The 22,500-nt window shown below is 50.8% G+C and overlaps 2 protein-coding genes across 6 annotated transcripts in view; one reads left to right on the forward strand and one right to left on the reverse strand.

Annotated features, from left to right (window-relative positions):
* Nucleotides 1-17,921, reverse strand: part of grid2ipb (glutamate receptor, ionotropic, delta 2 (Grid2) interacting protein, b) — a 29,566-nt gene extending 11,645 nt beyond the window's left edge. For 2 of the 4 annotated variants that reach the window (XM_081600672.1, XM_081600671.1), the window contains exons 1-10: nucleotides 15,718-15,971; nucleotides 15,085-15,414; nucleotides 14,589-14,743; nucleotides 9,912-10,169; nucleotides 7,651-7,736; nucleotides 6,058-6,127; nucleotides 4,246-4,398; nucleotides 802-957; nucleotides 566-717; nucleotides 107-241 (exon numbers count right to left, since the gene is read on the reverse strand). In XM_081600672.1, the coding sequence (XP_081456798.1) occupies nucleotides 107-241; nucleotides 566-717; nucleotides 802-957; nucleotides 4,246-4,398; nucleotides 6,058-6,127; nucleotides 7,651-7,736; nucleotides 9,912-10,169; nucleotides 14,589-14,743; nucleotides 15,085-15,414; nucleotides 15,718-15,963 (1,741 nt within the window). In that variant the 5' untranslated portion in view covers nucleotides 15,964-15,971. Of the gene's footprint in view, nucleotides 1-106; nucleotides 242-565; nucleotides 718-801; nucleotides 958-4,245; nucleotides 4,399-6,057; nucleotides 6,128-7,650; nucleotides 7,737-9,911; nucleotides 10,170-14,588; nucleotides 14,744-15,084; nucleotides 15,415-15,717; nucleotides 15,972-16,415; nucleotides 16,709-17,841 lie in introns of those variants that run through there. The other 2 variants (XM_081600674.1, XM_081600673.1) reach the window with 2 other exon arrangements.
* A 941-nt stretch (nucleotides 17,922-18,862) lies between these two features.
* zdhhc4 (zDHHC palmitoyltransferase 4) overlaps nucleotides 18,863-22,500 on the forward strand; it is a 4,148-nt gene continuing 510 nt past the window's right edge. Inside the window, exons 1-7 of one of the 2 annotated variants that reach the window (XM_081600681.1) lie at nucleotides 18,863-19,046; nucleotides 19,534-19,663; nucleotides 19,749-19,822; nucleotides 20,977-21,158; nucleotides 21,280-21,405; nucleotides 22,128-22,372; nucleotides 22,455-22,500. The exon at nucleotides 22,455-22,500 is cut by the window's right edge and continues 510 nt beyond it. In XM_081600681.1, the coding sequence (XP_081456807.1) occupies nucleotides 19,541-19,663; nucleotides 19,749-19,822; nucleotides 20,977-21,158; nucleotides 21,280-21,405; nucleotides 22,128-22,372; nucleotides 22,455-22,500 (796 nt within the window). In that variant the 5' untranslated portion in view covers nucleotides 18,863-19,046; nucleotides 19,534-19,540. The remainder of the gene's footprint in view (nucleotides 19,047-19,533; nucleotides 19,664-19,748; nucleotides 19,823-20,976; nucleotides 21,159-21,279; nucleotides 21,406-22,127; nucleotides 22,373-22,454) is intronic. The other variant, XM_008436228.3, reaches the window with a different exon arrangement.

Below are 22,500 nucleotides of genomic sequence, written 5' to 3' on the forward strand. Positions count from 1 at the left end.
CCCACCTAAACAAACAATAAAAACGATTCTAAAGTGATGGATAGTCTACAGGGAGATTTCTGCACAGCCGGGCGGTTCTGTCCGGCCCGTGTTTCCGGGGCCGTACCCATTCCCAGGTGAGTCCCGATGATGCAGTCGTCAGAGCTCCTCTCCCTGATGCAGCTGCGGTACGACGACCCCGTCACCCGCATGGAGCTGCTGCGCTTGTGGTGCTCTGGAGCGCCGTCAGGGTCCAGCAGCACTGCAGACAGGCGGTCGGTAAATCCCCACAGAAACATGGAAAACCAATAAACTGCCTGGTGTGAAGTCATATCTTCAGCATCTCTTTTATAAACGTTTCCAGCTAAATGTTTAGATCTAAATATTAAGCCAACAAGCTAAATACTTAGGTTGGAATTTCAATGTTTATTTCCAAATGTTTGCAAACTAAATATTTAGCTAAATGTCACGTTAGCAAGCTCAGAATTTTACTTTCTGCATATCTGTACAATTTGTGTAGATAAAATTATGCTAAGTATTTCTGCTCAGACCCGTTCCTTCTGACCCGGGCGGTTCTGACCCGTACCGCTGCTCTTGAAGCCCAGGAAGCGAGACAGCTTGCTCTGGCAGCGCTCCTGCTCGTCGTAGGTCAGCAGCTGGTGGATGAACTGCCAGATCAGCTGCTTGGCTGGAGTGTCCAGCACCGGGAAGACGTCCACTATCAGGCTGTCCAGGTTCCTGCCAGCAACAACACTCCATATGAGGTCACTTCCTGCCCAGCCTCACCCAGCCCCACCCTACCCAGCCCAGCCCGCGGCTCACCTGTGCTGGAAGAACGTCTCCAGGGCCTTGCAGACGGTGTAGCGCTCCTGGATGGTCAGCAGGTGCTCCAGCTGCTGGCTGAAGGTTCGACCCTGAACCTTAATGCTGGGAGGGAGGATCTCTGCCACCCACTGCAGGGAGCTGAGCGCCGGGGACCTGTCCAGCAGAGACAGAGACAGAACGTCCAGCAGAGACAGAGACAGAACGTCCAGCAGAGACAGAACGTCCAGCAGAGACAGATACACAACGTCCAGCAGAGACAGAGACACAACGTCCAGCAGAGACAGAGACAGAACGTCCAGCAGGGACAGAGACAGAACGTCCAGCAGAGACAGAACGTCCAGCAGAGACAGATACACAACGTCCAGCAGAGACAGAGACAGAACGTCCAGCAGAGACAGAGACAGAACGTCCAGCAGAGACAGAGACAGAACGTCCAGCAGAGACAGAACGTCCAGCAGAGACAGATACACAACGTCCAGCAGAGACAGAGACACAACGTCCAGCAGAGACAGAGACAGAACGTCCAGCAGGGACAGAGACAGAACGTCCAGCAGAGACAGATACACAACGTCCAGCAGAGACAGAGACACAACGTCCAGCAGAGACAGAGACACAACGTCCAGCAGAGACAGAGACACAACGTCCAGCAGAGACAGAACGTCCAGCAGGGACAGAGACAGAACGTCCAGCAGAGACAGAGACAAAACGTCCAGCAGAGACAGAGACAAAACGTCCAGCAGAGACAGAGACACAACGTCCAGCAGAGACAGAGACACAACGTCCAGCAGAGACAGAGACAGAACGTCCAGCAGGGACAGAGACAGAACGTCCAGCAGAGACAGATACACAACGTCCAGCAGAGACAGAGACACAACGTCCAGCAGAGACAGAGACACAACGTCCAGCAGAGACAGAGACACAACGTCCAGCAGAGACAGAACGTCCAGCAGGGACAGAGACAGAACGTCCAGCAGAGACAGAGACAAAACGTCCAGCAGAGACAGAGACAAAACGTCCAGCAGAGACAGAGACACAACGTCCAGCAGGGACAGAGACAAAACGTCCAGCAGAGACAGAGACAAAACGTCCAGCAGAGACAGAGACAGAACGTCCAGCAGAGACAGAGACAGAACGTCCAGCAGAGACAGAGACAGAACGTGCAGCAGAGACAGAGACAGAACGTCCAGCAGGGACAGAGACACAACGTCCAGCAGAGACAGAGACACAACGTCCAGCAGAGACAGAGACAGAACGTCCAGCAGGGACAGAGACAGAACGTCCAGCAGAGACAGATACACAACGTCCAGCAGAGACAGAGACACAACGTCCAGCAGAGACAGAGACACAACGTCCAGCAGAGACAGAGACACAACGTCCAGCAGAGACAGAACGTCCAGCAGGGACAGAGACAGAACGTCCAGCAGAGACAGAGACAAAACGTCCAGCAGAGACAGAGACAAAACGTCCAGCAGAGACAGAGACACAACGTCCAGCAGGGACAGAGACAAAACGTCCAGCAGAGACAGAGACAAAACGTCCAGCAGAGACAGAGACAGAACGTCCAGCAGAGACAGAGACAGAACGTGCAGCAGAGACAGAGACAGAACGTCCAGCAGGGACAGAGACACAACGTCCAGCAGAGACAGAGACAGAACGTCCAGCAGAGACAGAGACAGAACGTCCAGCAGAGACAGAGACAGAACGTCCAGCAGAGACAGAGACAGAACGTCCAGCAGAGACAGATACACAACGTCCAGCAGAGACAGAGACACAACGTCCAGCAGAGACAGAGACAGAACGTCCAGCAGAGACAGAGACACAACGTCCAGCAGAGACAGAACGTCCAGCAGGGACAGAGACAGAACGTCCAGCAGAGACAGAGACAGAACGTCCAGCAGAGACAGAGACAGAACGTCCAGCAGAGACAGAGACACAACGTCCAGCAGAGACAGAGACACAACGTCCAGCAGAGACAGAACGTCCAGCAGGGACAGAGACAGAACGTCCAGCAGAGACAGAGACAGAACGTCCAGCAGGGACAGAGACAGAACGTCCAGCAGAGACAGATACACAACGTCCAGCAGAGACAGAGACACAACGTCCAGCAGAGACAGAGACACAACGTCCAGCAGAGACAGAGACACAACGTCCAGCAGAGACAGAGACACAACGTCCAGCAGAGACAGAGACACAACGTCCAGCAGAGACAGAACGTCCAGCAGGGACAGAGACAGAACGTCCAGCAGGGACAGAGACACAACGTCCAGCAGAGACAGAGACACAACGTCCAGCAGAGACAGAACGTCCAGCAGGGACAGAGACAGAACGTCCAGCAGAGACAGAGACAGAACGTCCAGCAGGGACAGAGACAGAACGTCCAGCAGAGACAGAGACACAACGTCCAGCAGAGACAGAGACACAACGTCCAGCAGAGACAGAGACACAACGTCCAGCAGAGACAGAGACACAACGTCCAGCAGAGACAGAACGTCCAGCAGGGACAGAGACAGAACGTCCAGCAGAGACAGAGACAAAACGTCCAGCAGAGACAGAGACAAAACGTCCAGCAGAGACAGAGACACAACGTCCAGCAGGGACAGAGACAAAACGTCCAGCAGAGACAGAGACAAAACGTCCAGCAGAGACAGAGACAGAACGTCCAGCAGAGACAGAGACAGAACGTGCAGCAGAGACAGAGACAGAACGTCCAGCAGGGACAGAGACACAACGTCCAGCAGAGACAGAGACACAACGTCCAGCAGAGACAGAGACACAACGTCCAGCAGAGACAGAGACACAACGTCCAGCAGGGACAGAGACAGAACGTCCAGCAGAGACAGAGACAGAACGTCCAGCAGAGACAGAGACAGAACGTCCAGCAGGGACAGAGACAGAACGTCCAGCAGGGACAGAGACAGAACGTCCAGCAGGGACAGAGACACAACGTCCAGCAGGGACAGAGACAAAACGTCCAGCAGAGACAGAGACAAAACGTCCAGCAGAGACAGAGACAGAACGTCCAGCAGGGACAGAGACAGAACGTCCAGCAGGGACAGAGACACAACGTCCAGCAGGGACAGAGACAAAACGTCCAGCAGAGACAGAGACAAAACGTCCAGCAGAGACAGAACGTCCAGCAGAGACAGAGACAGAACGTCCAGCAGAGACAGAGACAGAGTGTTAGGAACGTCTTCCTCTGTCTCTGTCTGTCTGTCTCTGTCTCATCTTCACGGCTTGTAGCACAAAGTATCAGTGAATCTGTAGTTTAAATCATTCGGAGCAGTTGAGCTCCAGCCTGGAGGAAAAGTAAATCCATGTTTCCTTCTACTGACATTGAAAGTTGACTTCATAAAACAACCTTATCTTACATACTACAATCTTCTAGAACAGCATAATTAACAGTAAAATTCCTTATTTTAACCAGAGGATCTGTGAGCCGACCTGGAGCGGGGAACCATGGCGGGAGCCAGACTGGGGGACTCTTCTGGGTCGGTCTGGTCCGAGGAGAAGTCCGACGGGCCGTCCTCCACCACCAGGGTGGGCACCGCCCCGCTGCCCTGCAGCATGGACACCACCTTCTCATGGGAGCAGCTCCTGCAGGAGGACAAGATGGAGGACCTGAAACAGCAGATGTAACCGACCGTCCAGAAACATGGAGCCCGAGTACAGAACCAGAGACGGTAACGCAGTAAACGGGTCGTTCTGAGCTAAACACCGAGAAACGGAGGCCGATTCTAAACGATCTGATTGGACGACGGAAGAGACTGTTGTTGTGTTCAAGTGGTGCTAACAGCAGTTAGCCTATCAGAAGCTATGCTGGCCTAAAATAGCATCTGAATGCTAACATGTAGCAGCTAATGCTAACGTTAGCGTCCAGATTTCTAAAGAAGCTCCATGAAGGATGAGAGAAACTCTGGAAAGATGAACGTGATGTTCAAATCTGATGATATTAATTCAATAATTTGGCAGAAAAAAATAAAAATTGAACTGAAAATATGAATAATTTTGTCCTTACAGTTTGATTAAATGAAATGATCCTGATGAAACGTTTTAATGGCGCCCAGCGCCGGTTCTGACCCGCCGGTTTGTGAAAACATGAAATCATCTCCATATTCAGCTCAGCTGTTGTCCTCCTGATCTGGAAGCGGTTTCCATGGTTACGGCGAACATCTTTGCTGCCGTTTTGCACCGTATGTTGACTCCGCAGGTGCTACGCTGCTGCCGTCACCTGGTCTAAACGATCAGGTCGCCATGGCAACAGCTGTCACGTGGCTGCCAGGTGACGGCGTGAGTCAGGACCGGTTCCTGTTGGTGCAGAGCTGAAGCAGCTGTTGGAGGTCAGACTGAGCCGGACCAGCAGGTTCTGCTCTGAGCAGCACAGCTGAACTACATAATGGCTGCTGCAGACAGAAAGCACTGAAAACCGGCCCGGTTCTGATCTGAAGCTGTCAGTTTCTGTAAAGTCAGTGAAGAATTAAAGTTTCGCATTTCTATGTTTAGAAGAACGGAGAGGCGGACCTCCTCCTGGGGAACCTTCATGTTTCCTCTGATAGTTTCATTTCTGCTCTGGGTTCCAAAGCAGGTTTCAGTAAACAGATGCAAACAGCCGAGTGACTGCAGAGAGAAACTGATCTGAAGATTCACCTGAAGGATTTTTTATTTGAATTTAATAAGTTTCCAGGTAGAGGCTGCACAGTGGAGCAGCGGGTAGAGCTGCTGCCTGCAGCAGAAGGTTCTGGTTCGATTCCGGGTCTTTCTGCATGGAGCTGCATGGTGGGTTCTCTCTGGGTACTCCGGCTCCAGAAACACCACTGTCAGGTTAACTGGTCTCTAAATTCTCCCTGGGTCTGTTTGTTGCCCTGAGACGGACTGGTGACCCGTCCAGGTGACCCGTCCAGGTGACCCGTCCAGGTCCAGGTGACCCGTCCAGGTGACCCTGCCTCTCACCTGAAACGTTTTCTGGAGAGGCAGCAGCTCCCGACCCACTAAGGGACCAGGGAGTAAAGAAAATGGATGGATGAATTTACTGGACGGGTCACCTGGACGGGTCACCTGGACGGGTCACCTGTCTTACAGTACATTATTATTATTATTAATCTGTTTTCTACATTTGTGAACCTACATGCCTCCAACAGTAACGGCTGATTCTGTTCTAAATCTGCAGAATTTATCCTGAATTCTGGTTCATTGTGACCTGAACCTGCAGGTCCAGAACTGGACCCGGTTCTGAAAGTTCATCAGGAAGGAACTGACCTCATGTCCAGGCCGTTCAGGAACAGGATGCGGTCGCCGGGTTTCAGCCCACACTCCTCAGCAGGACTGTCTGAGAGGGACAAGACAGGACCGATCAATCAACCGATCAATCAACCGATCAATCAACCGATCAATCGATCAATCAATCAACCGATCAATCGTTTACTTCTATAGCACATCTCATCAAGACCGTTCTGAAAAACATCACTGAGTCACTAATATGCGAACAAATGTACATTTTGATGAGTGATCAAAATCATCAAACATTGTGATCAATATTCAATTTATTACGGTTCCAAAGTAACAAAACATGATTTTAGTCTGGATTTAAAGAACCTCAGTGTTCCAGATGTTATCCAGATGTTATCCAGATGTTATCCAGAAGTTTGTGGAGCCCAGAAGCTGAAAGCAGTAATCGATAAACGTCTGGACGAGTTTCTGACTCTGTTCTCAGCTGACAGAAGGCCGACTTTGGAGCCGTCTTTATGTGGCTCTGAGGGTCCAGAGACACAGTAACCCCCCCGGCCGACGAAGCTCCGGCCTCGTCACAGAGCAGATAAGCTGCATGTTAAACGGTGCTGGGTAACGAACGGCGCAGCGGTCAGAGAGCCGCCGCTTCCTGATCTGTCAGCCGACAGACAGCAGCTCTAATTCTGCTGTCTGTTCTTCGTGGCTGGTCTTCACCAGCAGGCATGGGGCTCACGGCGCTCCGCCCCCAGCAGGCCTGGCGTGGGGCTCACGGCGCTCTGCCCCCAGCAGGCCTGGGGCTCACGCCCCCAGCAGGCCTGGGGCTCACGGCGCTCTGCCCCCAGCAGGCCTGGGGCTCACGGCGCTCCGCCCCCAGCAGGCCTGGGGCTCACGGCGCTCTGCCCCCAGCAGGCCTGGGGCTCACGGCGCTCTGCCCCCAGCAGGCCCACTGAGTCAGGCTGGTGGGCGGCTAGGCGCCGTCATTGCTGAAGCTTCAATAACAACCTACATCCTGATGCTTTCATCTCAGAAACCCAAAGCTGATTAAGAATTGATATAAAGGATCACTATTAATCTAATGGGATTAAATGATCGACTTCAGTCTCATGTTAAAATATCTCAGACAAAAACAAGAGAAAATACTAAAGAAAAAAGGGAAACAAGCTAAAAGGAAAACAAGCTAAAAGGGAAACAAACGATCGTACTTAAAGGAATCTCGCCTCCATTTCTTCTGCCCGTTCTCCATCCTCACCTAAAACCTGGAAGTTTCTTCTCAGCTTTTCTTTGATGTGTCAGTTGGAGCAGGCAGGGGAAATTCAACACATAAAATCTGAAAAGTGTGGCATGTTTCTCTACTCAGACTGGCTGAGTCAGCACTGTGCCGAAGCTGCAGCTTTCAACGTCTACAGACTGAAATCCTTCTCTGGTTTTAAGTGCTGCCACAGATTCTCAAGGGTAGTTAAGTCTGTACTTGGACTAGGCCATTCTAACCCATTAAGTCAGGCTGATTGTCTCAGCTCTTCTTCAGCCTCTAACAGCTTTTTCTCCAGGATTGTCCTGATTCAGCTCCCAGCATGATGCTGCCACCACCGTGTTGCTCCTTGTGTTCAGATTTCAGCTGATTACCTGGGATGACGGCGTCGATGCAGACGGGGGCGTGGCCTCGCAGCGTGAAGCCGAAGCTCTTCTTCCCTCTGTAGACTCGGATCACCCTGCAGACGGAGACATCAGCTGGTACCGGCAGGCCGGGTGCAGAACCGGGCCGCTGGTACCGGCTCGCAGCCGGGCCTGGAACCGTTAACCCTTTACTGGAATAATCACCAACTAATCCAGTAACAGATTAATCGTTACCTGGATTTACAGACTAAATAAATAAACAATTTGGATTAAAGATGAAAAAACGTTTTTTCTAAAAACTCCTCCAGTCTAGTTTAGTCTAGTTTAGTGTAGATAATCTATGCTAGTTTAGTCTAGTCTAGTCCAGTGGAACCGGAGCGGAACCGGAGTGGAACCGGAGCGGAACACCGGAGCGGAACCGGAGCGGAACCTGGAGCGTCCGGCTCAAGGCTCGATTTCTACCGTTTCTTTCTTATGGAGCTTCTGATGAAGATGATGAAGATGATTGGACACCAGCATGGTTTCGGCTTCGCTCCTCAGCAGCTGATTGGTTCATATTTTCCATTTAAATAACAGCTGGGCGTTCAGGATCGCAGTACAGGAAGCCAAGGTACCACAGGGGCCCTCGCACCACCGTTTGAGAAACGGCTTTAAGTTCCTGTTTAAGTCTTTAATCTTCCAGATTATTGGGATCAATTATTACATGATTGATTGTTTATTTTGTGATTATGTAGCCTCAGCAGAACCGGGCCGCTGCTGTTCGCCAGCCTGTTCTTTGTTTTCATGTGTCACTTCCTGTCAGTGGGAGTCAGAGCAAATGGAGGCATGACGCTCTGCTCCCTCTCTCTCTCTGTGGTTCTGCCCCCCTCCCCCTCCTGTGCGGTTCTGTCGGGTCGGTTCTGGTCCAAATAAAACCAGATCGTGACATTTTCGTCGCCGATAACAGCCGTGACATTTCAATCGCGGCGGTGCTTCTGTCGGCTTCGTCAGCATCGGCGGTGGAGGCGGCGGAGGCCCGCTGAATGCCCAGAGCCCGTTGCCATGGAAACGGCTGGAGGCAGCGCAGCCTGGGCGTCTCTGAGCAGAGGGAAGCCTAAAAAGGCAACCTGCAGAGGAAAACTGGGGAGTCTGCAGCGTCTTACGTAAGGCGGGATGAGAGCAGCCTGTTGGGAAAATTCAGTCTCAAATTTGATCATTTTTCTACAAAATGAATGACAGAAAATATTTTCCAAAATGTTTTTATTCCAATCGTCCCTTCCGGGAATCAGACGATGGGATATCAGGGCCAGGCTACCCTGACGTATAGTTAGAATATGAGCAGAATAAATGTGTAATTTTACCAAAGTGCTTTGAAGAGACACTAACTTCAGCTCGGCTCATCCGGATGTTTCTTCTACACTCAGTGGCTGTTAAATCGTTTCAAACTTCAGCTGGTGGTAATAATTTGATGCTGATGTGTTAAAGATGAAAGATTTCCTTCATCTGTGAATCTGAAGCCAAATTGTAATTTAACAAGATGCTCAACAATTTCAGTTTTTACTGAACTTCATTACTGTTTAATTTAAAAGAATAAAACTCTGACTCTAATATTCCATCCCAGAGTTTACCTGAATTCAAAGTCCAGATTAACAGAAGCTGTAAAACACGTTTGCCTACCAAGATGGCCGCCCTGAGTGCGATTACATCACTCTGAACTATGAAAACCCAAAGAGCGAAACCCCAATTTCCCAAGAATTAAAGGTGATTTCTGGCCCAGTCCGATGGAGGCCGAGGATCTGCAGCGTTTCCAGACTCTGGCCGGCCCACATCATACGCAGCGCCGGCGTCTCGCTCCTTCATGAACGTTACGATGAGCAACTGGGCGCGGTGATCAGCTGTGAGTTCTCCTCTGTTTTCAAACTGCTGAGGTTCAAAATCTCACTGGGAGGAAAGTTGATCAATCTGCAGGTTTCATTGATTATTGGTTTGTAAATATCAATACCTGCTGGTTAGTCATCGTTTTGATTTTATTCAGAAGGAGTCAATTGAGCTTATTACAATGGATTTATATTTTTATAATGAATAACCACATGAAACTCGATCATTGTAAACTACCACATACCTAAACTCTGTTCATTAGAAATCAGTTAAAACTGAAAATATTAAAACAACTAAATATATGAACACTGGACTTTTAGGTTTTTCTTCTTCTCAGTAAATGTAAAAGTTGTTTGTATTTTTCCTATAATTTCTGCAGATTATTTGTAAACAACTGAAACTGCTGTGCCTACCTCTGGTTGGGCCCCAGCGGGGGCTGAGCGGGGCCCCCGGCCTTCCGGGCGCCCCGCTCCCTCTCCGGCTCTCCGCCGTCCCTGGGCACGGAGCTGGCCCGCTTGGAGCCGTGGCGGCGGTCGGACTGGTCCTCGCTGCGGCTGCGGCGCATGCGGCCCTGCGGCTCGCTGATGCTCTTGGAGCGGCACAGCCGGTTGATGACGTTCTGGGAGACGGCCTCGTCGAAACGCTGCCGGTGCTTCTTGGGGACGAAGATTCTGGCAAACATGGCGGCATGCGAGGAAGACGGAGACACGTTAGAAGGCTGTCCTCAGAGTTCAGGTCCGGTTCAGGTCCGGTTCAGTCCATGCTGGAGACAGAAACCCAGAGTTCAGCTGGAACTAACTCAACAGGATTCCCTTCATGTCTGAACCAGAGAACTGAAGAAACCGATTCCCACAGGGAGAGAGGAGGAAGTCCAACGAGTCCGGAGGCAGAAAACTGATCAGAGATTAAATCAGAGATCAGGAGGAAACTCTGCCTGCTGATCAGAACTGCTGCAGAGAGAAACGGCGGCGCATCGATACAGCGGGACAGAAAAGGTGTGGGAGTGAGCGAGCGAGGTGGGATTCCTCCCTCTCTCTCTCTTCATCCTCCTCTCTCTTCCACTTCCGCCAGCATCTCACCTCCCTGCATGCGTCGGCCAGACAACAGAGCTGAGAGATGATTGGAGGAGAAACACGGGGATGAAACTTTATAGAAGCTAGATGGACAGATGGACTACGTGCTAACATGCTAACTATCATCCAATCAGACGTCAGCAGCCTGTATGTAAATATCCGTATGAATTAGAGAAAATCCTCATTTGGTTCAAACTCTTTTTGCTGCAGTCGGATGTTACATAACGACTCCAGGCTGGAAAACAGCTGAGAAAATGAATCAATAAACTGATGATGATGATGAGCGACAGCAAGGTGAGAGAGAGAGCTGAGCGACAGCAAGGTGAGAGAGAGCTGAGCGACAGCAAGGTGAGAGCTGAGCGACAGCAAGGTGAGAGAGAGCTGAGCGACAGCAAGGTGAGAGAGAGAGCTGAGCGACAGCGAGGTGAGAGTGAGAGCTGAGCGACAGCAAGGTGAGAGTGAGCGACAGCAAGGTGAGAGCTGAGCGACAGCAAGGTGAGAGTGAGAGCTGAGCGACAGCAAGGTGAGAGAGAGCTGAGCGACAGCAAGGTGAGAGTGAGCGACAGCAAGGTGAGAGCTGAGCGACAGCAAGGTGAGAGTGAGAGCTGAGCGACAGCAAGGTGAGAGAGAGCTGAGCGACAGCAAGTTGAGAGTGAGCGACAGCAAGGTGAGAGCTGAGCGACAGCAAGGTGAGAGTGAGAGCTGAGCGACAGCAAGGTGAGAGAGAGCTGAGCGACAGCAAGGTGAGAGCTGAGCGACAGCAAGGTGAGAGAGAGCTGAGCGACAGCAAGGTGAGAGAGAGAGCTGAGCGACAGCGAGGTGAGAGTGAGAGCTGAGCGACAGCAAGGTGAGAGTGAGCGACAGCAAGGTGAGAGCTGAGCGACAGCAAGGTGAGAGTGAGAGCTGAGCGACAGCAAGGTGAGAGAGAGCTGAGCGACAGCAAGGTGAGAGTGAGCGACAGCAAGGTGAGAGCTGAGCGACAGCAAGGTGAGAGTGAGAGCTGAGCGACAGCAAGGTGAGAGAGAGCTGAGCGACAGCAAGTTGAGAGTGAGCGACAGCAAGGTGAGAGCTGAGCGACAGCAAGGTGAGAGAGAGAGCTGAGCGACAGCAAGGTGAGAGTGAGAGCTGAGCGACAGCAAGGTGAGAGAGAGCTGAGCGACAGCAAGGTGAGAGCTGAGCGACAGCAAGGTGAGAGAGAGCTGAGCGACAGCAAGGTGAGAGAGAGAGCTGAGCGACAGCGAGGTGAGAGTGAGAGCTGAGCGACAGCAAGGTGAGAGTGAGCGACAGCAAGGTGAGAGCTGAGCGACAGCAAGGTGAGAGTGAGAGCTGAGCGACAGCAAGGTGAGAGAGAGCTGAGCGACAGCAAGGTGAGAGTGAGCGACAGCAAGGTGAGAGCTGAGCGACAGCAAGGTGAGAGTGAGAGCTGAGCGACAGCAAGGTGAGAGAGAGCTGAGCGACAGCAAGTTGAGAGTGAGCGACAGCAAGGTGAGAGCTGAGCGACAGCAAGGTGAGAGTGAGAGCTGAGCGACAGCAAGGTGAGAGAGAGCTGAGCGACAGCAAGGTGAGAGCTGAGCGACAGCAAGGTGAGAGAGAGCTGAGCGACAGCAAGGTGAGAGAGAGAGCTGAGCGACAGCGAGGTGAGAGTGAGAGCTGAGCGACAGCAAGGTGAGAGAGAGAGCTGAGCGACAGCAAGGTGAGAGAGAGAGCTGAGCGACAGCAAGGTGAGAGTGAGCGACAGCAAGGTGAGAAAGAGAGCTGAGCGACAGCAAGGTGAGAGTGAGCGACAGCAAGGTGAGAGAGAGCTGAGCGACAGCAAGGTGAGAGCTGAGCGACAGCAAGGTGAGAGAGAGAGCTGAGCGACAGCGAGGTGAGAGAGAGAGCTGAGCGACAGCAAGGTGAGAGAGAGAGCTGAGCGACAGCAAGTTGAGAGTGAGCGACAGCAAGGTGAGAGCTGAGCGACAGCAAGGTGAGAGCTGAGCGACAGCAAGGTGAGAGTGAGAGCTGAGCGACAGCAAGGTGAGGTGAGAGTGAGAGCTGAGCGACAGCAAGGTGAGAGAGAGAGCTGAGCGACAGCAAGGTGAGAGCTGAGCGACAGCAAGGTGAGAGTGAGAGCTGAGCGACAGCAAGGTGAGAGAGAGAGCTGAGCGACAGCAAGGTGAGAGTGAGAGCTGAGCGACAGCAAGGTGAGAGAGAGAGCTGAGCGACAGCAGGCTCCTCCCACAGACGCCTGCTTTAGGAAAATGTTTCTGCATCTAAATAAGCACAAAATGCTGTTTTTTAATGGATTATTTTAGATTTTAAGGGAACAAATATTTCCAAACCAACCTGGTTTTATGTGGAAATCTAGTCACACCCAAATCTGAGATTATAGATTATCGCTGCAGCTCTGCAGGTGTTGGAGTTAAATAAAACTAAACTTATATTTTAATACATTTCAGAGATCATTTTTATTTGATTTGCTCAGCGATTTTATTATTCAACAGTTGCAATTAAAGTCTGAATATTTAGAATATCTTGCTTTTAAGAACAGAACCAGAACCAGGACCAGAACCAGAACCGGGACCAGAATAAATCAGTGAAATCAAACAGAAATTTCTAGATTTTTTTCAGCAAAGCAACGGGTCAATGGGGTCGACCTCACCTAGCAACGGGTCAACGGGGTCGACCTCACCTAGCAACGGGTCAACGGGGTCGACCTCACCTAGCAACGGGTCAACAGGGTCGACCTCACCTAGCAACGGGTCAACAGGGTCGACCTCACCTAGCAACAGGTGGACCAGGCCAGGGAGTGTTGGGGAGGTTTGTATATTTCAGCTTTGACCCATAATAAGATCCAACATGAACTCGTGGTTCTGATGTTTCCCTCTAGATGGACTCAGTATATTCTGACAGAAGCTGTAGCAGGTAAATACGCGCTGTACCTTTAAATCGCGGTGCTTCTGGGGGCCTCAGCAGCTTCTCTCCCTTTAGAGGAGCCGTCATCTGTTCACAGATGCATGTTGGTGTGTTTCTGGAACCAATCAGGATGAAAGCCAGCTGCTGCCAGCGCCCCCTGCTGGCTGCAGGAAGCAGCCTGCTGGGATATAAATAACTGCTCTGCAGCAGCGGCGGCCCACTCACTGCTCTGTTCCCAACACAGATTCTGGGCTTTGATCGGTTTGTTCCTCTGAAGCTCCTGAACAACCTGAAAACTTCACCCGAATGTTTCAGGTGTTAGTCAGGAGGAAGGCTCACACTGACTGACTGGGAGCACTGGGAACCACTGAGCCCAATGTGTTTTCCACTCCGCCCGCCCTGACGGAGGCAGGGAGCCGCTCCGGCCCGCTCAGACCCGCTGCGACCCGCTCAGACCCGCTCCAGCCCGCTCCGGCCCGCTGCGACCCGCTCCTACCCGCTCCGGCCCGCTGCGACCCGCTCCGGCCCGCTCCGACCCGCTCCGACCCGCTCCGACCCGCTCCGACCCGCTGCGACCCGCTCCTACCCGCTCCGGCCCGCTGCGACCCGCTCCGGCCCGCTCCGGCCCGCTCCGACCCGCTCCGACCCGCTCCTACCCGCTCCGGCCCGCTGCGACCCGCTCCGACCCGCTGCGACCCGCTCCGACCCGCTCCGACCCGCTCCGACCCGCTGCGACCCGCTCCGACCCGCTGCCACCCGCTCCGACCCGCTGCGACCCGCTCCGACCCGCTGCGACCCGCTCCGACCCGCTGCGACCCGCTCCGACCCGCTGCGACCCGCTCCGACCCGCTGCGACCCGCTCCGACCCGCTCCGGCCCGCTCCGACCCGCTCCGGCCCGCTGCGACCCGCTCCGGCCCGCTCCGGCCCGCTCCGGCCCGCTCCGACCCGCTCCTACCCGCTCCGGCCCGCTGCGACCCGCTCCGGCCCGCTCCGACCCGCTCCGACCCGCTCCGGCCCGCTCCGACCCGCTCCTACCCGCTCCGGCCCGCTGCGACCCGCTCCGACCCGCTGCCACACGCTCCGACCCGCTGCGAACCACTCCGACCCGCTCCAGCCCCTACCTGATGCTGGAGATGAGCTGCCGCTGCTCGGCGCTGGTCAGGACCTCCGGCAGCGCGGCGGCCAGCCACTCCACCTTCTTCTCCGCCGCGTACTGCTTCAGCACCGAGAACAGCCTCTCCTTCACCTCCGGGGCTTCGCCCAGCAGCTGCTCCACCTGCAGGGATGAGGGGCGGAGCTAAAGACGAGGGGCGGAGCTTCAGACGTGGAGGAGGAGCTTCAGTAACTAGTCCGGCCACTGGAACCAGAACTTTTTCATTAATATTAAGGAACTATTGACGTAAAACAAGCTCCGTATTTGATTAAAAGTTACTTGTAACTTAGTTTTGTCTTATTCTAAGTGTGCTGAGATGCAGCGGTACCATGGAGAACAGAACCAGATTGATGGTCCGGTTCTGATGGAGGATGCTGAAGCAGGAAGTGGTGCGGTTCCTCTACCTGCTGGAACAGAACCGGCCTAGCGTCTGGACTGAGCCGCCTCCCGTCTGCCTGCCGTACCTTCATGTTGAACTCCAGAGCCTTGTGCTTGCGGTCCAGCCGGGCCCACTCGCCGCCCGCCGGGCCGTCCTCCAGGCTGGTGCTGCGTTTGTGCCGCGGCCCCAGGCTCAGCACGCCCAGGCGCAGCGTCCGGCCCTGCGACGCCTTGATGAGCGCGGCCGCCATCTCGTGGTGCCTGACGGGGATGCCGTTCACCTCCATGACGAAGTCGCCGGCCCGCAGCCCGGCCCGGCCGGCGGGGGAGCAAGGTGAGCAGTCCTCCACCAGCAGGGGGCAGTCTCCCACGATGGTGAAGCCAAAACGACTGTCCGGACCCGGAACGATGTCCATCTGGACCAGACACAGAAACAACGGTGAAACCGTTGATGGGCCGGCGGCCCGCCCAGGGCGACGCCGCCTGTCGCCCGCTGACAGCTGCAGAGGCGCCGTCCGACCCGGGTGATGGATTACAGCAGCTGTAATCCGTCTTTAAAATGTCATTAATGTTATTTACTGTTAATCTGATTAAAGCACAAATAGAAAGTAAACAAACAAACCTTGTTCCTGGTTCAGCAACCAGAAACAAGGCTGCCAGATGAACACATGAGCAGATGAACACATGAGCTCAGCGACAGGCGGGGAGCCGAACCGGACCTGCTGGATGCGGGACACCACGCCGATGCTGGGCGGGATGTTCTTCTGCGTTTGTGCGATGGCGATGACGGCCTGCGGGGCCAGAGTGGACACGTTGTGGCCCTCGATCTCCAGGACCTGGTCCCCCGCCTGCAGCCCGGCCAGGTGGGCGCTGCTGCCCTCCTCCACCCACAGGATGTAGCTGGGTCCACTTCCGCCCAGCTGGAAGCCGAAGTCCTCGGGCCAGCCCTGGTTGGACGCCGGCATGCTGAGGACTGGACAGGATGAAGCATCAGATCCTCCACTCAGCCCAAACCTCCAGCTCCACTGATTTACCTCCAAAGTGTCTAATCTGAGTTAATCTGAGTTAATCTGCCTCCTCCTGCACTGAGCCTGAACTGAGAGCTGCAGCAGCTTCACCCCGAGCCGAGCCGAACCCGACCCGCTTCTAAAAGCCACGGCAGCCAATCCCACGGAGGCATGACACCGACTGGGACCTTAATTAGCTCGAAAGACAAGCTCATTTCCATTAAATGGTAATTATGCAGCAAAGGAAAGTGGAGCAGCTCGGTTCGCTTGGACGTAATTATCAAAGTCAAACTTTAAGCTTCTTAAGACTAAAACCTTAAAACAAATTCCTCAAAAGCAGCAGCCTCAGAAATAATAATTAAGCTGCGAATGATTCCTCCAAAGTGTAAGAACTGGGAGTAAAAGCTTACAGAAATCTTTAGATGGACAGCGAGGGCCACGTCTGCTCTGCCGGAACGAGGATCTGCCCTTTTTATTCTGCAGGAACTTCTTCATCCTGCCGGTCAGTCAGTCCAGCTGTAAAACGTCCCAGGAGGCCGGAGTCGGCCGAGCAGGTCAGCGGCCGGAGATGCTGCTCCACCCCAACAGCAGCCGCCTCGTCATGGCAGAGGCTGAGTGTGCAGTGAGCCTCTCTGAGTGTCAGGCAGTTAGTCCCTGATTCATCCTCAGGCCAGCCAGCTTGCACACTGGTAATCAGAAAACTGGGACGCCTGCACCGCGCACCTCACTTCCTTAATAATTCTGCCCAAAAGAGGCCGTTGTGAGGCCTCATTTAGCTATAAATACACCGCAGCGTCTTCTCCTCCTCCTCTCTGGGCGCGGCGGCTCTCCCAGGGCCGCTGCTGGCCCAGAATCGCTGCGCCGCGCTGACGGAGCCTGACGGCGCTAACTGGAGCATCCGCCCGCCTGGAAGTCTGCGGGTCTGTGCAGGACTGGGGGCAACGTAATCCTTCAGCCCACAGGATTAGGATTATCAGCTGGACCTCTAGTCCTGCTCCAACCCCCGTCATCAATACGGGAACCAACTCTAAACCGAGATGGACGACAAGAACTCGATACGTCTGAGGCGATTCATCGGATCAATCACGATTATTGGAATAATCGTCAACTAGTTTAGTAATCGATTCATCATTAACTGAAAATAAAGACTCTAGAAAAACCAGTCAGTGAAAAAAACAACAAAATCTGAGCAAAAGTCAGAACTAACAAAATATACAAACATTTAAAATAAAAACTTCTTCATCTGTAAATCTGTTCCACCAAAACTCCTGCAGGTCGGTTTCAGCTTCGCCTGGTTCTGGAAACATTCATCTATTTATTCTGCTTGATCAGTAATAATCCCATTTCATCCGTTCACCGCCCGTTTCCTGCTGATGATAGATTCACTAGAGGTGTTACTGAATGTTTGTTTCCTTCAGAAGAGGAAAGGAACCTCTGAAGGTAAAAAGATATTTCATAAAAAGACAATTTCAGATTATAACATCTGATTTAATCCAGGTTGTTTGTGATATTTTACTAAATGTGTTGGAAATGTTAGATATTTAAATCCACCCTGTTAACCAGGAAAAGACATTTTTCTATCAGACACAGTTTAATGTTATTTGATGTAAATCGTGTCCAAAGTCCTGCATGTTGTAAACAGTTCAGTGGCAGAGAGTACACTGTAAACAGCAGCACGTTAGACCTGAATAATTAAACAAAGCCAGCGTTCAAACAGGAAACAAACTGAAACGTTTACCGCTTCAGCTGCCAAACTGAAAACAATCACAGGATTTAGGTGGAAAAATCTCCAGGACAGGAAGTTTCCCTCCAGTCTCACCTGGACAGAACCAGTACCTTTTTACAGCGCGGCTGCAGACGAGCTCACCGCTCCGCAGTGATGTGGTCCTGCCAGACCGGAGGGCCGAAACCTGAGCTGCAGGCCGGCCGCGTCCGCAACCAGACCCAGCAGGCATCCCATCATGCATCATGGCGCGGGGAGCGGGCCTGGGCGGGAGAAAAGGTCAGACAGGTGTTTCACCTGCTGGTGTTAAATTCTGCACGTCAGGCGAGTCCAGACTTTCTGAAATGTTGGCCAAAATCACCAGCTCAAACATTCTCAAGCCAAAAATACAATAAAAAAACTAAAATCACTAAATATGTTGTAATATTGTTTTTACCTATAAACTCAGCAGGAACTATTTTAATTAAACAAATAATCAGATTCTTTTTGTAGATCCAAACTTCAAATGTTTTTCCTTGTTAAATGAGAGGCTTTTCTTTTAGCTTAAAGAAAACTGAAAGGTAATTTCTCTGCTGGGTCAGCCTTCGATTGAAAACACTTCCTGTATTCAGTCACGTTTTAATAAAGCGGTTAAAAGCAGATTTTGGTGAACTGAGGTCTAAGTCTTCATATATGTACATGAGTAGATGTGGCCATAGTTACCATGGCAACAGATGGAAACCTTGGAAAAATGATCACTTTGTGTTGCATCTAGCATTTCTTGTAAATAGATTTAAAGTTGTATTTTTGTCCTAATTAATTCTTGAATTGTGGTTGGGGGCCATAAAATATCCGTGAAGAGAAGAATAACTGGGCCAAGAATACTTTATATTTTTTAAAACAGAACTTTTCAATGCAAACAGTGCATCCCTGTAAATCTTACAGGTAGGCTCATAATTAGTGGAAAAGTGTTTCTTCTACCTGAATTTGGTATTATGTTTATTTATTTGAATTTTCTATTATAGTTACTCTTTAAAATAACAGGATTTTTTATTATTTTTTATCTGTCTGATCCCGTAATTTAAAATCTTTAATCCAATCGAGTAAAACTATATTGACACAGAGATACTTTTACTGGTAAAATCCATTTTGACCCGGCGAAGTTAATCAAGAACCACGTGATCATGTTAGCGTCAGGCTACGGAAGTAGCATCATTCACGGATGCAGAAGGTGGGAGGCAAGTGAACCTGGCGGTCAGCAGGTACACCCGGCCAGTTATGTTGAGGTGAGAGAAGAAGAAGAAGAAGCAACATCTGGCAGTGGGCCTCTGTGTTTATGGTTAGCATGCTAGCAGCCGGGCCTCTGTGTTTATGGTTAGCATGCTAGCAGTCTGGCTGCTGTGTTTATGGTTAGCATGCTAGCAGCCGGGCTGCTGTGTTTATGGTTAGCATGCTAGCAGCCGGGCCTCTGTGTTTATGGTTAGCATGCTAGCAGCCGGGCCTCTGTGTTTATGGTTAGCATGCTAGCAGCCGGGCCTCTGTGTTTATGGTTAGCATGCTAGCAGCCGGGCCTCTGTGTTTATGGTTAGCATGCTAGCAGCCGGGCTGCTGTGTTTATGGTTAGCATGCTAGCAGCCGGGCTGCTGTGTTTATGGTTAGCATGCTGGAGTCAGTTATTTGTCTGGGACTTTCAGAGAACCGGATCTTCCTGTTGTAATTTTGGTTTTCTACCTGTTTACATGAGAACTGAATAGGCCGAGCTAACAGCAACAAAGCGTACCCGAGGCAGGGAGGACGGGTTTAACACACCTGTACGCCCCTGCCAGGTGAAACATGGACTTCCTCACCTTGTTTGGGATCTACGTCGCGGTAGTGCTAACCTGTATGTTCCTAGTTTGTAAATACTCCGGCCAGCAGCACAGCCCCTTTAACACTCTGCTCAGTTATGTTACAAAGGTAAGTTGTTTTTTTATTCCGTCATTCCTCCAAACCACCGCTGAGTGGCGCTGTTGAGGTTCATACAGGTGCGTTTCCTTCCCAGGTGGTCGCACCGTTTACTCCTCAGTGGCTGCAGAGGTTTTCACACTGGATCGTCCACAGACTCTTCCACCAGAGGTTTGTTTTTAATTAAGACATTGAATATTAACGTAGTTTGGAACTTTTCAGTTTGATTTTTTTTTCTTTTCAGTTTTTTTCCTTATTTTTATATTTTTTTCCTAAATTTTATGACACCAATTAAGCTCCATACAATTAAAAAAAGTTGACTATTAGGGACAGACTAACAGATTTTTTAAAATTCCATAAATAACGTCATTAGAAGAATCAAAGCTCAATATTACCTGGAAAAAAATGACAAATTAGGAGACAAAAGTTGTTTTAATGAGAAAAAAGATTCAATAAAGTTATCAAGATTTGGCAGCTGGTTCGGCTAATAGATGATCGTTTCCTGATCGCTTCCTGATCGGAATCTAATGCTGCCGTGTTCAACATGGAGGATCAGATTAAACTCAACGTCCCGCATTTTAAGTTTTCCTGTGTGAGAATTATCATAAAATTATTTTATTATACTAATATTACGACTTTATTCTGTTAACATTAAGACTTTATTCTCATAATGTTACGACTTTATGTTGTAAGAATGATTTTTGTATTATTACAGCTTTTCTGATATTATGAATTTATTTTCAAATGATTTTTTTCTGAGATTTTTATCACTTTATTTCCATAATATTATGACTTTATTCTTGTAATATGAATTCATTCCTGAATAATTTTCTGTTTTTGTGATATTTTATTGTACGGCTTAATTCTTGTCACATTTTTCTTTCGATATAATGAGTTTATTTTTCATAGGACTTTTTTCACATGGTGTTCTGACTTTAGTTTATTTTCTAGTTCTTGCTGCATCACCCTTTGCTCCTCAGTGTGAATGTTTATTTTCCAGTTCTTTGCTCCTCAGTGTGAATGTTTATTTTCTAGTTCTTTGCTCCTCAGTGTAAATGTTTATTTTCTAGTTCTTTGCTCCTCAGTGTAAATGTTTATTTTCTAGTTCTTTGCTCCTCAGTGTAAATGTTTATTTTCTAGTTCTTTGCTCCTCAGTGTAAATGTTTATTTTCTAGTTCTTTGCTCCTCAGTGTAAATGTTTATTTTCTAGTTCTTTGCTCCTCAGTGTAAATGTTTATTTTCTAGTTCTTTGCTCCTCAGTGTAAATGTTTAGTTTCCAGTTCTTTGCTCCTCAGTGTAAATGTCGTTCCTGTGTTTGGCTGCAGGAGCAGCCTGTTCGTTTACCTGCACGTCCTGCTGGAAGGCGCCGTCTTCGCCGAGTTCAGCCTGGAGGTGTTTGGTTTCTGCAGGGAGATGGACAGCAGCAGCCTGACCAGCCTGTCGGTTCCTTACATCCTGCTGGCCGTCAAGACTTTCTTCTTCTACCTCTGCATCAGGACAGACCCAGGTCCACTTCCTCTCCCCCCAGTTTTTACCCTAAAGCCAGAACAGAGGCGGCGTTGGGTTATTTTTATGGATTAGTAGGAATAAGTGACATAAATGTCAGTTTTTTTGCTGCGTCTCACCAGGAACAGTCACAGAGACGAAGGCCTCCAGCCTGACTCACACCTATCCGTACGACAGGCGGCTCTTCCACCCTGGAGTTTCCTGTGAAACGTGTCAACTTATCAAACCGGCACGCTCCAAACACTGCAGTGAGTTCACACTCTGTCCACCACATCAGCCACAAACGTCTCGGTGTTTGACTGGGACTTTAGCAGGCAGGTGAGCACAGAGCAGCTTGTAAAAATCTGAAAAGTGCGGCATGCATTTATCTCTTTGTCACAGTAAAACAGTTCAAGCTCAGTCAGATCGGGTGGAGGTATAGCTACAACTGGATCTCAATTGTATTTACGTCTGGACTTTGACTAGGCCATTCTAACACATGAGCAATCTTTAAAGCATCCCATAATATGTCTGCATGTTGAGGCTGGTTCTCCTCCCCCAGCCTCTCACTGGGTTTTTCCTTCTATTTAGCTCTATTCAAAGCATTCCCACAGCATGATGCTGCCATCGCCATGTTTCATCGTAGGGATGGTTGGCTGGTTGCCGTTAGCCAGACCCCAGCAGGACTCTGGTTACTGAAACGGGAACTTCTCGAGTTGATTTGCTGAACTGGATTTTATTCTGATTAAAGGGAGCTAAAACAAATGCATGCCACACTTTTAAGATTTGTATCTGTAAAAATGATTTAAACCTTTTATCAGTTTCTTACTTTGGGAGTTTACCTATTTGCAGCTCCTCCGGTCTGTTGGCGCATTGATGTTTGCAGCTGCCAGGGGTCAGCATGTGCTAAAGGTCAAAGGTCACGCATGCTTTTAGCAGGAATCTGCTCCTGTGAGACGTTTGACTGCAGCTTTTCCTGTCTGAACCTCAGGAGTCTGCAACAGGTGCGTCCATCGCTTCGACCACCACTGCGTCTGGGTCAACAACTGCGTCGGCGCCAGGAACACGCGCTACTTCCTGCTGTACCTACTGAGCGTGTGCGGCACGGCGCTGGCCATCGGCCTGCTGACGGCGGACATGTTGCTCCACGCCGTGCTGCGTTCAGGGCTGCTCGGAGCCAGCTACGTCGACGAGCGCGGCCAGCAGCAGCCGGCCGGGCCGCTGTTCATCGTTCAGGTACCAACATCCTCCGGATCAGAACCAAACTGAGTTAATGGAGCCAAAGACCATGATCCATGTCTTCCTCTTCGTCTCCCAGCATCTGTTCCTGACGTTTCCGCGGATCGTCTTCATGCTGGGCTTTG

This window comes from Poecilia reticulata, chromosome 19 (genome assembly GCF_904066995.2).
Source record: "Poecilia reticulata chromosome 19, P_reticulata-male-v2, whole genome shotgun sequence".
Taxonomy (NCBI): domain Eukaryota; kingdom Metazoa; phylum Chordata; class Actinopteri; order Cyprinodontiformes; family Poeciliidae; genus Poecilia; species Poecilia reticulata.